This window comes from Talpa europaea (genome assembly GCF_964194135.1).
Source record: "Talpa europaea genome assembly, chromosome: 9".
Lineage (NCBI taxonomy): Eukaryota > Metazoa > Chordata > Mammalia > Eulipotyphla > Talpidae > Talpa > Talpa europaea.
In genome coordinates, this window is record NC_140076.1 from 28215202 (window position 1) to 28235777 (window position 20576).

A 20576-nucleotide genomic window follows, 5' to 3' on the forward strand; every position below is an offset into this window, starting at 1 on the left:
ATGGCCGCAGAGTCCACAGCCACTGCCGCCATCACCGCGGAGCTGATTTCCGCCGACAAGTAAGCTGGACCCTGGGAAGCCGGAGACGCTGGCCGGTCTTCGGGGAAGGGGTGGTGTGAGGGTCTCCCCAGGAGGGACGGACCGGTGGGCGGAGAGCTTACCTCTCGGTGAGCGGCCGTCCCCGTTCCGGGAGGCCTGGACGCTGGAAAAGTCCACCCTTCGCGGAGACCCTGGCGCATCGGCTGTGACGCCGGCCGGCTGGCGCCCCCTGCCCGGCTTCCGCGGCCGCCATCTTGCCGGGGGCAGCGGCGGCTGTTTGCATCGCCTGCCCCTCTCCTTCCTCCCCCGACCCGGGGCTGTCGGCGGGGAGGCGGGGCCCTGGCGCCCGGGGCTCCTTCAAGCGCCTGCTGCCCCAGTGTTCTTAGCGCACGCCTCCAGTGGGGTCTCCAGACAACCAGGGGAAACAACCAACAGATTTGGCGCCAAAAAAAAAAAAAAAAAAAAGCCCCGCACGAGGAAGGAGGTTGGACCCGTGGGGTCGGCGGGGGGCGGGGCCTCCGGGGGCGGGGCCTTGCGTGCGAGCGTTGGCTGCCCGCCGCCGGCTGCGCGCCGGGGGGCGGGGCCCCGAGGAGGCGCGAAAACTCCATTGTTTGGGACTGCGGCGCCGCCAGATCCTGGGGTTTCCGCAGAGGGGCGCGGTGAACCTTGCATCCCCCGGTCTCCGGCTCACCTCGTGCCGCCTTACCCTCGACTAGCCTAGTTCCTCGAGCTGTGATGGAGATAATCATAGTTTTCTTGAGACTTTGAGGGTGTTGGGAGAGGAGGCTTGGCTGGTTCAGGAGGACACTGAGTTTATCTACTGATGCGTGGAACGCTCCTCAATTCCCAGCTGTGTTTGGTTGCTAGGTGAAGGGGCAGGAGTATGTACGAAGTGTGATGGAAGGACTGGAGAAATGAGAGGAGATAGGATAGGTTTGGAAGAGGCACAGTGTCACATGTGAGATATTTAACATTGAAGGGTAAATTCCATTAATTGGAAGAAACAGGTTTTCCACTCATTTTTTAGGGTCTGGTTTTTCCCTTATTGTGCACTTGCACTTTGGGAAGTTAGCGTCCTTCGCTGTAAGAGGAAAGGTTGCTGTGAGGTTATGATTGATCCTCTATGAACTTGAACTAAGTTTGTACTAATGCACTGATAATGACCAGAGATTTTCTTCTATCTGTACTACCTATCACCTTTTGGAGTCATTTCCTGGTGGATTCATGTTGAGCTTTGGTTCACAAACTACCCTTAGAATCGCTTGGGAAATAAATTTTTTAATTTCAGACTATTTCAGCTTTTTTTGCCTGTTGATTTGATAGGATTAGGGTAGATTAGGTTTGTAAGTGGTAAAGAGCTCCTTATTTGAGATTGATACTCAGAATACCATTTTTTTTTTTAATAGAGGCATGTTTTTTATTTATTTATTTATTTATTTATTTGTTTATTTGTTTTGTTTATACATGCACTGGGTACAGTCAGAAGCGCGGGAGGGTGAGAGAATTCACCACAGCCAGAGCGGGGAGCAGAACAGGCAGAAGGACCGAAGCACACTGCTGAGGGGAGCAGCGGGCGGCAGGAGAGGTCTGCGCGCCATGCGGGACCCTCCTCCGGTGGCCGGGGAGCAGCCAGGGATCGAACCGGCGCCGCAGAGGCTGCGAGCAGCTTCTCAACCCAGCGCTCAACCGCTGCGCCACCGGGGAGGCCCTCAGAATACCATTTTATGATGCCAGAGTCAACTCTAGCAGTCATTCCACTTGGATGATCCTCACTCTACAATATATAAATGCTGTATTTTTTTTCTTAAGATAAAATTATGCTGTGTGTATCCCTTGCAGATTTTCAGATATCGTTTGTGTCTAGCCAAAGTTAAATTAATATTGAACTAATTTCCATCTTCCTGGCAGTTTATGTATGTGCCTCTAGAAAAATAAAATACTAAGTTCTTACCTTAAATTGCAAACTAAAGCCTAGCAATTGTGTGCATTGTGCTTTTTAAAAAATGCTTTCATTTGAGCCCTATGAGTATTGTGAGAAGTCAAGGTTGGAATGGAGAAATAATTTCCAGTTAAGTGGTAGTGTCTGGATTGAACCTCAGCTTTTTAAATTCTGTAACACATTGAAAAGCTTAGTTGAGCGGATAGTGCATGAAAACCATTAACTAATCTGAGAGGACAATACAGACTGCATTCCTCCATTAAGTGTGCTGGTGGGGCACACAGGTATGAAGGGGAGGGTAAAGAAAATGACTTGAGTTTAGATTGTGATAAGACTGATAATTATTTTTTTTAAAGTTTTATTTTATTTATATTTTTTATTTATTTATTTATTTATGCAAGCACTGGGTACAGTCAGAAGCGCGGGAGGGTGAGAGAATTCACCAGAGCGGGGAGCAGAGCAGGCAGAAGGACCGAAGTACACTGCTGAGGGGAGCAGCGGGCGGCAGGAGAGGTCTGCGCGCCATGTGGGACCTTCGGCTGGTGGCCGGGGAGCAGCCTGGGATCGAACCGGCGCCGCAGAGGCTGCAGGCAGTCTCACAACCCAGCGCTCAACCGCTGCGCCACTGGGAAGGCCCAAGACTGATAATTATTTTAATATAACCATTGAAAGAACAAAACATAACTTGTAAGCCAGTATAGGGGAGGGGAAATGGAATGAGAAATAAACCTCAATTTCGAGTTGATTTTGATACTGGCTTCGTTGCCTAAATAGTGATGTTGGATCACAATTTGTCGTTGCAAAAAGTTTCCACTTGGTTTCTGTCATGTCATTTAAATAACGTTGCTTGAGGTAATAATGTCCAAATGGTAAGTTTTATCATTTTTAGCTTCCTGCGTAGTGCTTATTAACCTTTTTGTTATGAGAGATAAAGAATATAGAAGCTTGAATTGAAGAAAGGAAAGTTGAGAAAATAGAGAAAGAGGAAGTCTTAAGTGGTGTATTGAATTTTGGTTTAGTTTTATAATACCTTAGCTTTGTTTTTAGAAGTATGTGTTTTTTAGAACAAGTGGTCTTAATTATTCCTTAAAGTTCTGAGGTTTGCCATTTGTTTCCACAGTGGCTTGTTCAGTGTATGGGGCTTAGAGTGTTGGTACTTATTAGTATTTTCCTGTTTAAGATACAATACGATAACCTTGTGAATTGGCTTCATGGGTTTATGATGAACTAGTGTTGTAGTAAGAATGTGTGAGAAATCTTTTTTTTTTAAGATTTATTTTTTTAAAGATTTATATATGCATACAAGAGGTGGGGTACAGGCCAGAGATGCGGGGGATGAGAGGATTCAACAGAGACAGAGCAGGGGAACAGAATAGGCCGACTGACTGAAATTCACTGCTGAGGGGAACAGTGGGCGAGCCAAGAGAGATCTGCTGCACTATGTGGGTTGCTCCCTGCTGCAGAGGCTGCGGATTGCTTCATAGTGTGGTGTGTAACCCTTTGCGCCACCAGGGAGGCCCTTTTAAGATTTGTTTATTTATGCATGCAAGAACTGGGGTACAGGTCAGAAGTGTGGGGTATGAAAGGATTCACCAGAGACAGTGGGAAGCAGAACAGGCAGATCCACTGAAATACACTGCTGAGGGGAGCAGCGAGTGAGTGGCAGTGCAACATCTGCCTAGAAGTAAAGGAGTACAGAATGGTATAGGGAATTTGAGGAGAGAAATCGTAATTTTGGAGACTTGGGATGAGTTTTCTAGGGAATGCAGTAGGATTGCCAGTGGTGTCCTAATAAAGCAAGTCTAGTGAGTGCGATTGTATGTTTTCTTCAGGTGTTTTACGTAGAATAGATGGCCAGAGTATTGGTACTTCAGTTAAAAAAAAATGAGAATACTTTCTTCCCAGAGTTAGGGTTTATGTTAAAAACATAACCTTGTAGATCAAAAATAACTGGAGATTTGTGTTTATCTCCTATCTAGTTGTCTAGCAGCAACTAACTGGTCTTTTGGTGCCTTTTCCTCCCTTTACATAGCACTGTCTTCTCTGCATTCAAGCATCCTAAAAGGGGTGCATTTTAAAATATTTTATCTATCACATGTAAATCTATTTAGCTACTTGTGTTTGCTTCTTCTCTTCATAGCCAAACTTTTTAAAAAAATTATTTATTTATTTGTTTGTTTATTCATACAAGCACTGGGTACAGTCAGAAGCGCGGGAGGGTGAGAGAATTCACCAGAGCCAGAGCGGGGAGCAGAGCAGGCAGAAGGACGGAAGCACACTGCTGAGGGGAGCAGCGAGTGGCAGGAAAGGTCTGCGTGCCATGCGGGACCCTCCTCCAGTGGCCGGGAAGCAGCCAGGGATCGAACCAGCACTGCAGAGGCTGCGGGCAGCTTCGCAACCCAGCGCTCAACCGCTACGCCGCCGGGGAGGCCCCATAGCCAAACTTCTTTAGATGTAATCTACATCCTTGGTCTCCATTTTCTTCCCTTCTGTTTACTTATTCATTTAGCAAATATTTTTCATGTTAGGTTTTCGAGTTGCAAAGATGTATAAGATCTCAGTTCCTGGTCATCAGATCACATGATAGTTGTGTAGTGAGAGTTACACAGGTTTGTTCATCCTGCCTCAACCTGACCTTCCCACCTTCATGTCATTTAAACAACATCAGTAATCATTGACTAGATGCTAAATATAGTCCCTGTAATATTTAGCTATTGATTGATTGATTGATTGGTTGCATAGAAGGACTGGGGGTGTAGAACAGAGGTGCAGGGGGTGAGAGGAGGATTCACCAGAGACAGAGTGGGGAGCAGAACAGGCAGATCTACTGAAATATACTGCTAAGGGGAACAGAGGGCAAGACAGGAAAGGTCTGCCATGCCATATGTGGGTTAGTTCTCTGGCCAGGGATTGAACTCTCTCAAGCTTTGGTGGTGATAACAAGGAGACTTAACCCTTAGGCCACCAGGGAGGCCCATGAAGTCTTACTTCTCTCATTGGGAAGTGGATTTTCTGAAGCAGTCTGGAGATTAAGGAATACTCATTACTACTGAGTTGGTTATTACTTCTAGACCTTTAAGTATACATACTATGAATTGTTTTAGCAGTATTTATTGGAACTTTTCAAAAACATTTCAAAAATGAATGTTTTCAAAAATGAATGTTCATTTTTAGTGAGCAGTTTTGCAAGAATGCATATATTGCAGTTTACAAATACTTTACTTTTCCAGGCTTAAAACAACCTGCATTGTAATTTTTTTCTCTATTTTTCATTACAGAATTGAAGATGTTCCTGCTCCTTCTACTTCTGCAGATAAAGTAGAGAGGTAAGATTATATATATGATAAAATTAGATTTATATCTAGCATATATAAACTAAGCTGTATAACTTGAGGGAAGTTTCATTATTTTTAATAGATAACAAGTTATCTAAATGTTTCTTGAATTAATGTTTTAGCTAGTATGAATTTGATTCTTTTATGATTTCTTTCATATGTTACTTAATTAGCGAATATTTACAGTAACATACTATGTAGGCAGTGTGAGTGGATAAATCTTTAAGAGGAAACTTTCTCTGAGAATGTTGCCTATGAGATTACTTTTGCTTTTATAGTGATAAGTGTGAACTAGCTAAGCCTTGCCAGAGTAGTTCAAAAGTTTAAATAAACTGTAGATTTTTTTTTTAAACTGTAGATTTTTTTTAACAATTATTTATGCATATAGAGCTGGGGTGCAGGCCAGAGGTGTGGGGGGTGAGAGGATTCACCAGAGACAGGATGGGGAGCAGAACAGGCAGATCTACTGAAAGACACTGCTGAGGGGAGCAGGGGGCAAGACAGGAGAGGTCTACTTCGCCGTGTGGGTCACCTCCCTGGCCAGGGATCAAACTCATGAACTCATGGTGCAGTGGCTTCGGATAGCTTCGTAGTGCTGATGCTTAACCCTTTGCACCACCAGGGAGGCCTCAAATTGTAGATTTAAATGCAGCAAGTATTTGAAAAATGTTGATGTTAATAGTATTTGACATTTGGAAAAAATCTTTCTTGCAGTCTGGATGTGGATAGTGAAGCAAAGAAACTACTGGGTTTAGGACAGAAACATCTGGTGATGGGTGATATTCCAGGAGCTGTGAATGCATTCCAGGAAGCAGCCAGTCTTTTGTAAGTGCTTGTTTCAGCTATGATGTGATATATACAATTTCTAATAAATTTGAGTCATAGAAAGTTTTTTTCATGGGCGAAAAAGAGTTGAAGGTTTTAAAAGCTCTGATTGTCTTATTTCTGTAACTAAAATATATACGTATAAGTGAGCAATTCAGCCTTTGAATTTCCTGAGGCACAGCACAGGTCATTTGTTTTCTAGTCATTACTAATTAGGGTGACCAGCTTGTCCCTACTTGGACTTCTCCAATTTTAACTCATGATAATTCTGTGTCCTAGGGAACTCCTCAGCCCAAGCAAGCCATGATGGTTGGTTACCCCACTTCTATTGCTATTCTTAGTACAATATTTTTTCCCATAAATTCTTAGCATCGTAATTATCAGTTGCAGCTGCTGGGAAGTTGGAATCTACCATGAATTGGCCATACATTTTTGTCTTTGGGAGTGGGGAGTTAGGTTAGCTTTTAATGCTTCAAAAGTGTTATATAGTGGTAAAATTAAGTTTTTAAGATTAAGCACAGATAAACATGTCTTAGCTTATTCCTCCCAGATTCCTAGAGAGATCTAATAATTTCACTGTCCTGCCATGAAGGCTATTTGGGAGAAAATTTTGAAAAGTATTCTTTTATCTTTTTTTTTTTTTTTTTAAAGGCTTATTTATTTATTTATTTATTTATGCAAGCTTTGGGTACAGTCAGAAGTGCAGGAGGGTGAGAGAACAGAACAGAGCGAGGAACAGAACAGGAGACTTGACGAAATACACTGCTGAGGGGAGCAGCGGGTGCGGCAGGAGAGGTCTGTCCCACCGTGTGGGACCCTTGCCGGGGGCTGTGGATCAAACCAGCACTGCAGGGGCTGCAGGCAGCTTCGCAGCCCAGCGCTCAACTGCTGCACCACCAGAGGAGGCCCTTGAAATGTATTCTTAAACATAACCTTAATCATAATTTCTGCTTAGTTTCTCTTATTACTTAGTAGACTTTTTTGACCTTGTATGACTTATGCCAACCATTTACTCTGTGAAAGCCAGTTTCTTTCTTTTTTAATTCTCATAGCTGCCTAGGAAGTAGTTTTTGTTTTGTTTTTTAAGATTTATTTATTTATGCTTATAAGAGCTGGGGTACAGGCCAGAGATGAGGGGGTGAGAGGATTCACCAGAGACATAGCAGGGAGCAGAACAGGAAGATGGACTGAAATAGAAATACACTGCTGAGGGGAGCAGTGGGCGCGGCAGGAGATGTCTGCTTCGCCATGTGGGTTTCTCTCTGGCCGGCTGGGGATCGAACTTGTGCTGCTGAGGCTGCAGATTGCTTCATAGTGCGGTGCTTAACCCCTTGTGCCACCAGGGAGGCCTGAAAGCCAGTTTCTTAACCTGCGTAAGATATCTCCTTCCCATTTATCACATTTGTGTGATTATTTTTTTCTCCTCCTCTTCACTGTCTAGATAATAATAGCTAAAACACAGATAGCGGGCCTCCCCGGTGGCGCAGCGGTTGAGCGCTGGGTTGCGAAGCTGCCCGCGGCCTCTGCGGCGCCGGTTTGATCCCTGGCTGCTCCCCGGCCACCGGAGGAGGGTCCCACATGGCGCGCAGACCTCTCCTGCCACCCGCTGCTCCCCTCAGCAGTGTACTTCGGTCCTTCTGCCTGCTCTGCTCCCTGCTCTGGCTCTGGTGAATTCTCTCACCCTCCCGCGCTTCTGACTGTACCCAGTGCATGTATGAACAAACAAATACAATAAATAAATAAATAAAACATGCCTCTAAAAAAAAAAATAAAACACAGATAGCATTATACATATATCTGAACATTGTTTTAAATGCTTTAATATAAATAAGCTCAGTACTTACGAATGTTCTTTGAGCCTTAATATTTCCATTTTGTAGATTTAAAAAAGACACTTTAAGATTAACTTGTTTAAAGTTACATTACTAGTCATTTACTGATTTTAAAGATTTATTTTTATTTATGCATACAAGAATTGGGGTGTAGGCCAGAGCTGCAGGGGAACGGGGTATGTGTGAGAGGATTCACCAGAGAGAGAGTGGGGAGCAGAAAAGGCAGAGCCACTGAAATACGCTGCTGAGGGGGACAGTAGGCAAGACAGGAGAGGTCTGCTGTGCCATGTGGGTTAGCTTCCTGGATCAAACTCATACTGTGGTGGCTGCTGATAGTGCTGAGACTTAATCCCTTGCACCACCAGGGAGGCCCTCTCAGTCATGCTCTTTAACCCTATACTGTGATTCCTTTCTGTGGACACCACTCATCTGTTAGGTTCTAGCCAAAGTTCTCTGGCCCATCCTAGAGTTAGTTTGCTTTTCAATTATATGCTGATTATAGTAAATTGATAATCATGTAGAACATATATGTAAACAAAAATTATGCACGGTTCTTTTGACCTTAATTTGAAAGCAAGGCAGGGCAGTGTATTGGTTTGTTAGAAGGATATATTACTGGAGAAGTGTCACATTTTTTTCAGGGTTTGTTTTTTTGTTGTTGTGTTTTTTTTTTTTTTTAAGATTTATTTGTTTATATATACAAGAGCTGGGGTATAGGCCAGAGGTGTGGGGGGTGGGAGGATTCACCAGAGACAAAATGGGGAACAGAGCGGGCAGATCTACTGAAGTACACTGCTGAGGGGAGCAGCAGGTGAGTCAGGAGAGAGGTCTGCTGTGCCATGTGGGTTGCTCCCTGGCCAGGGATCAAACCCTTGATGCAGAGGCTGCAGATAGCTTCACAGGCTGTGTCTTAACTCCTTGTGCCTCCAGGGAGGCCTGGAGAAATGTCATTTTATAACTAAAGAACTAGAAATACTTTGAACTACATGTTAATTCAGATTTTAAATATTTTGTTCATAGAGGTAAGAAGTATGGAGAGACAGCTAATGAGTGTGGCGAAGCCTTCTTTTTCTATGGGAAATCACTTTTGGAGTTGGCAAGGTAGGTATGTCTTTAAAACTAATTTATAAGTAAGATGTATTTTGTATCACCTTAATGGTCTGTTTATAAACTCAAGTTCCTTTGTTTGCTACTACTGTTTACTGACTTTGAGATTTCACATGAGCTAAGTGACAACAGTTTTACTAAAGAAGGGGGGTTAGAAGGAGTATGAAATATTGATGGAAGTTTTGAAAGGTGCTTGACTTTTGGGTTATTAGAAAGAGCAATCTTTCCTTTGGTGCATGGTCAATATTTGATCAAAGTCTAATATGTAGAAAGAACCTTTAAAAACAGGGAGCCCAAAACAAACAATTGAATGAAAGACGATGATAAAACAGTACTGTATAAGAATGTCTAGTAAATTAGACAAAGGAGTCTATGTATTTCCCACCAGCATTTATTAATCAGATATAGTATATTAAAAGGTATAGGAACTAGTAAATAATCTCATCTATTTATAATCTCATTCTGGCAATTTTCTAATTTGTAATCAAGAAAGCATTCTGACTTGTTATGAAAATCTTGCCAGAATGTTTTTGGCTGTCTAGAAAAATGGTGGGTGATGCAAAGTTTACCAGTTCTGTTTTAAAGGAAATACATACTGACCATATTCTTTTGACAAGAGTTATCAGTGCTTTTAGGTGGCTTTATGAAGCATATGCTTATTTCTTTTAGTGTTTTATAGACTTACTATATAGTTTTGATTAATTGCTTTTCTTCCATGAGAACTTAACAAGTTTATATTCTCTGCAGTTGCTCTTGTAATATAGGACTACAGTTTCTGTCTTACAAAAATTGTTAGGTTCTAGCCATCATACCTTTGGTGCTTTCTCCTTTTGTTCTCCTAGAATGGAGAATGGTGTGTTGGGAAATGCCCTGGAAGGTGTGCATGTGGAAGAGGAGGAAGGAGAAAAAACAGAAGATGAATCTCTGGTAGAAAATAATGATAACATAGATGGTATGTGGAGTTGCATGTGATATTCAAGACATGCGACATATATGTGTTGTGTACAGGTGATGAAAATAGGGCTCTTTCTATCCTGGATGGTCTCATAAGATGTCTGGGGTAGTGCCTGCATCCCTGCATATGGTGGAGACTGCAGTGGAGAAGGTAGCTGGTCACGGAAACGTACAGTAGGTTTTTGTAAAAGGATAATTTCCCAAATAAGTCTGATTACTTAAATTGATGTTCTAAGTACTATAACAACCTTTAACATTTTTTCTGATGGAAAATTTTAAGTCTGTGCAGCTCAGTTATTTTAAGCAATGCTTTTGGAGCTTTTTAACTTGTATCTTAAAATTTTAATTTTAATTTCTTGAGTTTGGCCATTAGAGTTTTACACAAAAATGGAGGTCTTTAATGTTTAAAGGAGAATGTAAAGCTTGGCATCTCTTATTAACTGATAATCAGAATACTCAAGTAAAACTAATTTATGGAGGTTGGGTTTCTTTTGCTATAAGTTGCTCTGCTAGCTGGGGCTTTCCCTATGCTTTTCTCAAGGGGGCAGATAATTTTTAGGACATCTGCTAAAAATTAAGCAGGCTGTTTGAGGGTTTAAAGGGAATGTGTGTTTAGTTTCCATTTATGCCTTTATCATTAAACTCGAGGACATTTATGCTTCATGTTCTTTAACCATGTAGAGGAAGCAAGGGAAGAGTTGAGAGAACAGGTTTATGACGCCATGGGAGAAAAAGAAGAAACAAAAAGTACAGAAGACAAGTCTCTGGTAAAGCCTGAAACTGATAAAGAACAGGAGAGTGAAATGGAGAAGGGTGGAAGAGAAGATATGGATATAGGTGAACCTTCAGAAGAACAACAGGAAAAAGTTGAGTCAACTCCAAATCAAATAACTGAAACCACTGAAGCAGCAAAAGGAGCAGCAGAACCAGAAGGACTCAGTGAAGCTGAGATCATTTCTGGGAAGCCAGAACAGGAAGAACCAGATGCTGAGGAGGAAAAATCAGTTTCTGGAACTGATGTTCAAGAAGAGTGCAGAGAAAAGGGGGTTCAGGAAAAGCAGGGAGAAGTAATTGTGAGCATAGAGGAGAAGCCAGAAGCTTCAGAAGGGCAGCCTGTTGTGACCCCAGGAAAGCAGGGCACTACAGTGGAGGTAGCAGGGCCTCTAGATCCAGTAGTCAAACCAGTGAATGTGGATGGGGATGAGTCAAAGGAGGATATAACTTCTTCTGAAAGTGAGCCAGGAAAGGCTGTTGTTGAGCAGCTAATAGGGCAAGAAGTACCTCCTGGAGAGTCACCAGAGGTGACAGAGGCTGCAGAAGCTTCAGCCACAGGAGCTGGATCAGAAACCTCTGAGAAACTTGGGCAGGAGGCTGCAGTTCTCCCTAAAGATGGTGTACTCAATGGACTGTCAAGTGCAGGAGATCAGACTGTTACTGAAGCACAGACTTCTGCAGAAGAACTCACACAAAAAAAAGATGGCTTAGGACTAGAGGAGGTCAGGGCAGAATTGGTTTCTAGCCAGGAGACTAAGCTGTCCACAGAAGAGTCTGAGGCAGCTGGAGATGGGGTTGAGACCAAAGTAGCCCAGGGGGCTACTGAGAAATCCCCCGAAGACAAAGTTAAGATAGCTGCTAATGAAGAGACAGAAGAAAGAGAAGAACAGATGAAAGAGGGTGAAGGTAACCGGGATATGCAAGAGCTGCAGTGGGTGGAGTACATTCTGGATTTGACTCACTAATCATGGGTAAAAGTCAGCCTTCCATTCAGGATTTTCAGTCTGCCTTTGGATTAGGAAAGGGCTAAATAAAAATGGGAATAGTTTAAGAAGATTGTGAGCAAGTTATAAAAGCAAGTCTTCTTTAGCCGGCTTATAAACTAACGCTTTTACTAACTGCAAAATAGGCCTTCTTTGATTTCTGAGACTTGGCTAGCAACCAGTAACTTGTTGCAGCATACTAGCCAATCAAGGGGGCTGGAGGAGGTGGATTGGGGGGATGGAAGAGGTAGGGAACAGTGGAGTAGGCTGGCAGAGAATGCTGAATGGATGTTCACTTGCATGCCTCTGGATTTTATTTACTGTTCACATGGTTCTTTTGTCTGCTTTAGAAAGCAGGATTAGAGCAGTAGAATCCACTGAATTGGTACACTTAAACAGGCATGCCATTTAAATTACTGCAGTTAACTCTTGAATGTTCTATCACCAGAGAATTCTGGTGTACCTATACCTTTAGTCTTCAGGAAGTGCTTAGAGGCTTATTCACATTGGTGAGTTACTCTAAAAGACAACAAAAAACCGTTAGCCTTCTTGCTGCTTTCTTGCCTTAATACATGCTTGCTTTGGCTGCTAAACTGAATTTTTTTTTTTTCTTAGAACATTATAAAGTGTAGGTGTATTGTATAGTATTGGTCTGATTGTGATTCATTTTAATCAAGAGTGTGAGCCTCTAATTAGTAATTACTTAATTGGCACGTCTGACTTGAGTTGTGCTATCATTTGAGGATTCTACTGTCTATAAGGTTCATCTAACATTGGTATTAATAACCACAGGTATATTCCAATTAATTACTTTTGTATAATAACCAGACTACTTCAAAAGTTCTCTTAAGTTAAAGACTTGTTATTTGAAGGTCATTCTGGCAAACTTACCTATGTGCAAGTCCCCGCACTCCAGCCAGCACAAGCAGTGATAATCAGAAGTGAATTACTGGTTAAATGGTAGCACCTTTGGGCTGCTTATTTGACTTGTTAAGGGAAAAGCACAGAAATGAATTCTTCATCTAAAAACAAAACCCATGTCTTGATCTTTAATGATACTGAGCAAAGTAGTAAGGAACCCTGTTGGCATTCTTAAGTTGGAGGTTTTTTTGTACACACACACATATATATATAAAATTATGTAGTAATCCAATTACAGCAATGAGGATGAGGCTTGGGGATCATTTTTTTAGGGTCAAACAATACACCACAGTGCAAGAATCTGACCCTAGATCAGACTTTAATGTATTATTTTCCCAAACACAATATTATATAGTATTCTGTGGGAGGACTTTTTTAAAAAAGATTTATTTTTATTTATGCATACAAGAACTGGGGTGTAAGCCAGAGGTGCAAGGGGTAAGAAGAGTCACCAGAGACAGGGTAGGGAGCAGAACGGCAGATCTACTGAAATACACTGCTGAGGGGAGTAGCGGGCTAGACAGGAGAGGTTGGCTGGTACCATGTGGGTTAGCTTTGGCAGGGGGATCAAACTCAAGCAACAGTGGCTGACGATAGCTTGATAACCAACCCCTGTACCACCAGGGAGGCCTGGAAGGACTTGTATTTACTGCACTGCACCCCACAACAAAATTTTTGGTTACCAAAGATTTCCTCTTAAAATTACTTACAAGCTTCCATGAGGCTGTTTTTTAGTATGTGACAATGTACTATTCTAAGTATTGATACATAGTTTTCTGTCTTATAAATTAAGAATGTCAGAAAGAGGTTAAGTAATTTTCCCTATTCATATAACCAGTAAAGGGGATCCGGACCTTTTGGCTTTAAGACTCGGGCTTTTATTTTCTGTGCCTTATTCTTTATGTGGCAATACTAATATACTGAAATCCCTCACCGCCGCGGAACGAACTGGCGCTGCAGAGGCACCGCTGTGCTACCAGGGGAGGCCCTATGCTGAAATCTTTTAAGTAATTTTTCTCTTAAAATCCTATTTCCTACAAACACTTGGGCTTGTCCCATATTCCTAATAAAGATAATTGATCTGTTCTTTTCTAATAGTCACACTACGTAACATTTGTAAATTGTAGGATGAAAGCTTGACCATTTTCAGACTGTAGTGGCCAATGTGTAGTGGTTACCTGACTATTCTGTGGAAGTAGATTGCTTTTACAGGTCATTCAGGTTTTCATTACTTTGTGCCCGTGTTTTGAAGAGGCTATCAGGTTACAGAAAATAAAACAGTATTTCCCTTTCTCTGAAGAGTGGTAAAAGGCTTCTATTTTCAAAGAAGCTTGGAAAATATTTTAATATATCCTTACTGAGAGCATCAGGCATTCCTATTAATTACCCAGATATAGGTTACCAAGTTGGAAAATGTTTTAAAATAACAACTTTCTCATAAGCTTGCCTTTCTCTCACTGTACCATGAAGATAATACAGCTTCTTCAAGGAAAATTACTGTTTTTCTCAGACTGTTAAGAGATTTTCACTTTATTATATGTAAATATAATTTTATAATCTACATGATTGTGCTATAAATATAAAAATTATAGTACAGAAATACAATTATACAATGGAGAAATTGTTTACTATAAAATAAAAAAATTTTTTAAAGATTTGTTTATGCATACAAGAGCTCTGGGGTACAGGCTAGAGATGCGGGGGGGTGGGGATGGTGACAGGATTCACCAGAGACACAGTAGGGAACAGAATAGGCAGACTGACTGAAATATAGTACTGCTGAGGGGAGCAGTGGGTGAGTCAGGAGAGGTCTGCTGCGCCATGTGGGTTGCTCCCTGGCTGGCCGGGAATCAAACTCGTGCTGCGTTGGCTGCAGATAGCTTCATAGGTTGCGTCTTAACTCTTGCGCCACCAGGGAGGCCCTAAAATAAAATTTCAATAAATAAATTATGTCAACCTAATCTGGTATGAGGAACAGATACCGGATAATTTTTTTAGCAGAAGTATATCAAATTTTTCCCACATATTAGGAAATAAATTCTTTTTAGTATTATGAGAAATACATAGATCGTGCTTGTTTTGCCAATTTTGCTAGAGGATGGGCTTATTGTCAAGAATCACTGAAACCAGCTAGTATAATACAAAGGAACTAAATATACAAATTTCTTGGAAATTTGGGTATGGAGTGGTATGATATGTGATAAGTGCTTATATTTTTTCAGAACTACTAAATTACATGGTTGACAGAAAAGCAAATCACATGATAAAACTGGGTTTGTTGACTGTAGAGGTTAATTGGCTTGTAACTGGCTTTAGGGGGCTTTTAAAATTTGTCCTACTATAATTTGTAATATAGAGGAATTTTTGGTGCCTTTTTCCCAGCATGAAGCAGTGCTGCCAGGCAGATGAAAACCTTTAACTTTTGACTTCATGATTTGTATAAGGCCTAATTGCCATATTTACATTTCTATAGTGGGTTGTTGGAAGACAACATTTGAACTCTGCTGAAATTAATGGAAGATGGTAGAGGTAGATACACTATAACCCAACTTATGAATCATTAGCCCAAAAAGCCCATTTTAATCACTTGACATTCTAAGGAATGTCTTAGCTCTTAAATGCTCTTAGCAACCTGTCCTTAACAGGTAGTTGATTTACAAGTGTATGTTGATATGTCGGTATCATTATGCCTGCAAATTTATAATATAATTCTTGAGTAACATAATCGGTTGTGGTACTGCTCAAATTTCTGTAAATGCTAGAGCTGGCTGGAGTCTGTGGCATGCCCATTGGTGAGAACTGGTAAGGACTAAGCTTTTCTCTCCACAGTTCTGTTGTGGAAGAGGTAGTCTCTCCATCATTCTTGCTCTGAATGGATTGGAGTAACTTAACTTTTGGTGTTTTTCCAACCTATCATTATCTAACAAGTGGCTTAAAGATACCAGGAACACTGACTAAAGCCTCTAAGCTACTGGCTGTGAGTGGATGGGAGCTTTTGGCCAGTGAAAAGAGGTGGTAGCTAATGATGCAGGCTGACTTTTAAAAGAGAAACACTTAGCTCTGAACCAGACACTTAAATTATACAGTCTAGATTAGATTTATGAACAAAAGAAGTAGGCTATCACCATTAGCTTTATATTCAGTTCAACTGACTGTTGGGCATCTGTCCTGTCAAGCCTCAGAATATAGGTTATTTGACAAATATTGGAATCTCTGACTAGTGAGAAGGTAATTCTTAGTATACTCAATACTGAAGAATTTTTGCTTACAGAAACTGAAGGCTCAGAAGAGGAGGATAAAGAAAATGACAAAGCTGAAGAAATTCCAAATGATTCAGTTCTTGAAAACAAGGTGAATCATTATGCATTCAGTGTCACTTTCTTTTTAAAGATTTATTTACTTGTGCATACAAGAACTGGGGTACAGGCCAGAGGTGCGGGGGTGAGAGGATTCACTGGAGACAGGGCGGGGAGCAGAACAGGCAGATCTACTGAAATACACTGCTGAGGGAGCAGTGGGTGAGACAGGAGCAGTCTGCTGCACCATGTGGGTAGCTCTCTGGCTGGCCGGAGAGAGGCTGTGGATAGCTTCACAGTGCTGTGCTTTAAACCCTTGTGCCACTAGTGAGGCCCTCAGTGTCACTTTTTTAAACAATTATGCATCTGCATTTGTAATGTAAAGATGTCTGCCTTGTATTTAACCAGTACCACTAATTTGGTTGTACTTTAGTCTCTTCAAGAAAATGAAGAGGAGGAGATTGGGAACCTAGAGCTTGCCTGGGATATGCTGGATTTAGCAAAAATCATTTTTAAAAGGTAAAATTCTTGATGTTTGTAGGCTCACGCTAGGAACTTGGTGGTGAAAATAGAAAGTGGTTAGGATTGGACAAATACTATTAAGGTTTCTGATTATTTTCTTTCTTTTAGGCAAGAAACTAAAGAAGCTCAGCTTTATGCTGCACAGGCACATCTTAAACTTGGAGAAGTTAGTGTTGAATCTGGTAATGCATTTTCCATTTTATTCTCCTTTGATTGCAGTGCCATATACCATCACCCCATTTTCTCAAAATCTAGCTTAATCATAAATTGTGGACAGTTATTTTATTTTTTTAAGATTTATTTATGCAAGAACTGGGGTATGGGCCAGAGGAGCGGGGGTGAGAGGATTCACAGAGACAGTGGGGGGCAGAACAGGCAGACTGAAACACTGTGAAAACACTGCTGAGGGAAGCAGCGGGTGAGACAGGAGAGGTCTGTTGGGCCATATGGGTTGCTTCCTGGCTGAGGATCGAACTCATCCTGCAGAAGCTGTGGCTAGCTTCATAGAGCTGTGCTTAACCCCTTGGGCCACTGAGGAGGCTCCTGGACAGTTGATTTTAAAAGGACCTCCAATTTTGATTTGCTATAATTCCTAAAGAAATCTCTTCTAAATGAAACTTTTTCAGTAAGGTGCTTATTCTTTTTTTTTTTTTTTTTTTAATTGAAGTACGATTGGTTTTACATCCTTATTAGTATTTTGGAAGTACAGGATCATTCCCTTTAGGCTTAGTCACTGTAGCACAGCCACCACCAAGCACCCACAGTCCTTAACCATAGTCCATTGTGTTCTCTTCCCGACCTGTTCTTGCTTTCCCGTGTTTTGTTGTCATTTAGACATTTATATTAAATAGAGTTCATTGGATATGCTACTATGATAAAAGAAGCATCCTGCAGAGTGACCTGAATATTACAAGTATTACGCATTAAATGCTGTCATTTGCTTACTGTTCTCTCTGTCTTCATTAGAGAATTATGTTCAAGCTGTGGAGGAGTTCCAGGCTTGCCTAAATCTGCAGGAGCAATACCTGGAAGCCCATGATCGTCTCCTTGCAGAGACTCATTATCAGTTGGGGTTGGCCTATGGGTACAACTCTCAGTATGACGAGGCAGTGGCACAATTCAGCAAATCTACTGAAGTCATTGAGAAGAGAATGGGTGAGTGAGAGAGCATCATTTGTTTCACACAATGATTTGATGAATCCAGTACTTGACAATACAAAAAAAGATCCTTTTGTATTAACTTACTGATGACTTCAGCCTGTTCTTTGCAGCTGTGCTAAGTGAGCAAATGAAGGCAACAGAAGGATCCCCTGCTGAATATGAGAAAGAAATTGAAGAACTGAAGGAACTACTACCTGAAATCAGAGAGAAGATAGAAGATGCAAAGGAGTCCCAGCGTAGTGGAAATGTAGCTGAGTTGGCTCTGAAAGCAACTCTGGTTGGTTTGTTTTACTTTAAAAAGTTTTGATAATAACATGGGTATAATTGAAGGCATCATAGTATTAGTATTTTGTTTGCTAGGAATCTTACTCATGGTTTGGTTTCCAGAGAGTTGGTGGTCAGAAAATGTGAGAATGCATCTAATTACTCTTATCAAATAGCTCAGAATAATGCCCAAGAGAATATACTATAGAGCCATACTGTCTAGGTTTGAATTCTCTCTGCTGCTTAGCATCAGACTTGATATTCCTTTGCCTTAGTTGACTCATCTGCAGAATTGATGATAATAGTAGCTGTGTGCAGACGATACTCAGTTTTTGGTGTTAAAATATTTTTGACAGGAAGGAATAGTCCTAACAAATGTAAGTTGTTTCTGTCTCTGAGAACTCAGTGAGTGAAGTATTGAAGACTTTAAACCCCAAATTGCCTGACTCTGCTTCTGGGAATGTTAGAGAGCTTTCTAACCCTTATGCCTGGTCAGGGGTGGCAGGTATGCGTAGAGGGGGTAGATGATATTGCTAGTAAATAGACACCACTTTGTATTTGAGGTCTTAGTACTTTGATGTAAGGTACCTATTGTAAGACTGGGGGTGAAATGAATTGTGGCTCTAGCCATGGACCCATTTGGTTTTGTCATATCTCACACAGGTGGAGAGCTCTACTTCAGGTTTTACTTCCAGTGGAGGAGACTCTTCAGTTTCCATGGTGGGTATTCAGGTAATTTTTTTGTCCCTTAACATTAGGCCTCAGTGTTTGTCTCATATGTAGTTGTACATTGCTTAACAAAGGCTTCATTTTCTCCTAGATTGCCAGTAGAAAGCCAACAGATGGTGCTTCTTCATCAAATTGTGTGACAGATATTTCCCACCTTGTCAGAAAGAAGGTAAGTCTACATGTGGGTCATTCATCAGCCTGCTGCCTTGTAACTTCTTTCCTTTGGGTTGCTAATTTGTTTCCTGACTCAAATGCAGGAATTCAAACTTGGGGTTATCCCTATCCCCCCATCCTTCCCATCAAGGAGGCTGAATTTGCAGAGAACAGGTTGGCTTTGCTTCCTATGGCAAGGAAGAGACCCTTGGAGCTGTGAATCTTAATTCACAGGCTCTTTGCACCTTATAGTGGGTGGGAAAGTATTGCAATTGTCCTTTTTAAAACACTAAGCACTATTGTGAAGCCTTCACAATTATATCTTTAGAGGAAACCAGAGGAAGAGAGCCCCCGGAAAGATGATGCAAAGAAAGCCAAACAAGAACCAGAGGTGAATGGAGGCAGTGGGGATGCTGTCTCAAGTGGAAATGAAGTTTCAGAAAACATGGAGGAGGAGGTGAGCCATTAAGTAGGGCTTAGAGGAAACCAGTTCTCCCAAATGCACGTTCCCCATCTTGAACTTGTTAGGAGTGCCTGAGTGCAGCAGCCCTTAAAAGCAGTGATTATTCAGGAACTAGTGATGATGGAGTGTAGGAATTTTCATTGACAAATGGAACCTTATATACCATGGAGTCCCCTCTAATAAACATGACAAGCCACTTAATTGGCAAGTCCATTGGGTCACTTCTGCTTCCTCCTTTCTTTGTGAGAGTATCGACTGCCTTTTTAGTGTAGGAAGCAAAAGCATAATTTGGGGGATCTATGTTTTATTTCTTCTGACTGAAACTCAGTTGTATAAGATGGAATGACAAACTAGTCTCACTCAAACTCTTATTTTTCAGGCTCAGAATCAGGCTGAAAGCCGGGTAGCAGTGGAGGGGTCAGTGGAGGCTGGAGCTACAGTTGAAAGTACTGCATGTTGAGAAGGGAGCATGGCCTTCCTCCTGAGGGAAAGTGTTTTTGTATATAATGTATTTTTTCACTTTTGGGGGAATTCTTTTTGTATAATTTCAATAAAGATTGTAAGCAAAGGTTGAGGCTTTGATGATTTTTTTCCCCTTAAATACTGGCTGGATCTGTGCCTTGGAGCACTCCAGGATTTACATAGTGGCCAAAGGTACTTCCTTCTTCTCCCCACACTTATATACTGATTATCTGTTGGAAGTTCTAATTCAAATTCTTATTTATCTAATGTGGAGGTGGTCAACGGAAGTGTGGCTCTTCGCTCTTGCAATGGTGCTCTATTTTTTCCATTTTAAGTACCTGACTGAAGGTTTTGCTAGCTGTCTTCAGTGGTGTGCTGTCTTTGGCTGGAGACTACAGAAACAAGACTTGGTGTGAAGATCTCTTTGGTGCTGATACCCTTTGGACTCATAATATATTGCCTCTAAGCCACAACTTGGGTGGTACTTGTTTTGCTATCACCTGGGGCCATAGTCTTGTCCTAGTTAGAGAACTGAAGAACACTTTAGGAAGAAGTGATCATTGTAGAGACTTGAGCTTTGGTTTGAAAGTTGCTAAGAGACTCGGCTGGGCACTGGATATGATTGGAGGGATCTGGGGGTGGGTGGCTGGCTGGTTGATTATATTTGTTTTCTGTATAGAAAGGTTGAATTGTTTGAATTGTTACTGTTTGCAGTTTTGACTTGTCAAATAAAGATGCTAAAAAATGGTCTGGACTTACGTTTATAGGATTGTTACAGGGTGTTTAAGCAGGGTAGAAATGGTCCAGTCTAAAGGTA

General features: G+C 41.5%; 1 protein-coding gene across 4 annotated transcripts; it reads left to right on the plus strand.

Moving 5' to 3' along the window:
- Window positions 1-19757, plus strand: NASP (nuclear autoantigenic sperm protein; the record flags this gene model as incomplete). 4 transcript variants are annotated; one of them, XM_084242187.1, is made up of 15 exons in its annotated part: window positions 1-59; window positions 5257-5304; window positions 6028-6138; window positions 8991-9071; window positions 9920-10029; window positions 10713-11711; window positions 15981-16060; window positions 16439-16524; window positions 16636-16709; window positions 17494-17682; window positions 17799-17965; window positions 18616-18672; window positions 18773-18850; window positions 19163-19291; window positions 19677-19757. In XM_084242187.1, 15 exons carry the CDS (start codon window positions 1-3, stop codon window positions 19755-19757), a joined length of 2349 nt encoding a protein of 782 aa, XP_084098313.1. The 4 variants fall into 4 exon arrangements, with proteins under 4 accessions (XP_084098313.1, XP_084098315.1, XP_084098316.1 ...); XM_084242189.1 differs by lacking the exon at window positions 10713-11711; XM_084242190.1 differs by lacking the exons at window positions 8991-9071; window positions 10713-11711.
- Between the last annotated feature and the right edge of the window lie 819 nt (window positions 19758-20576).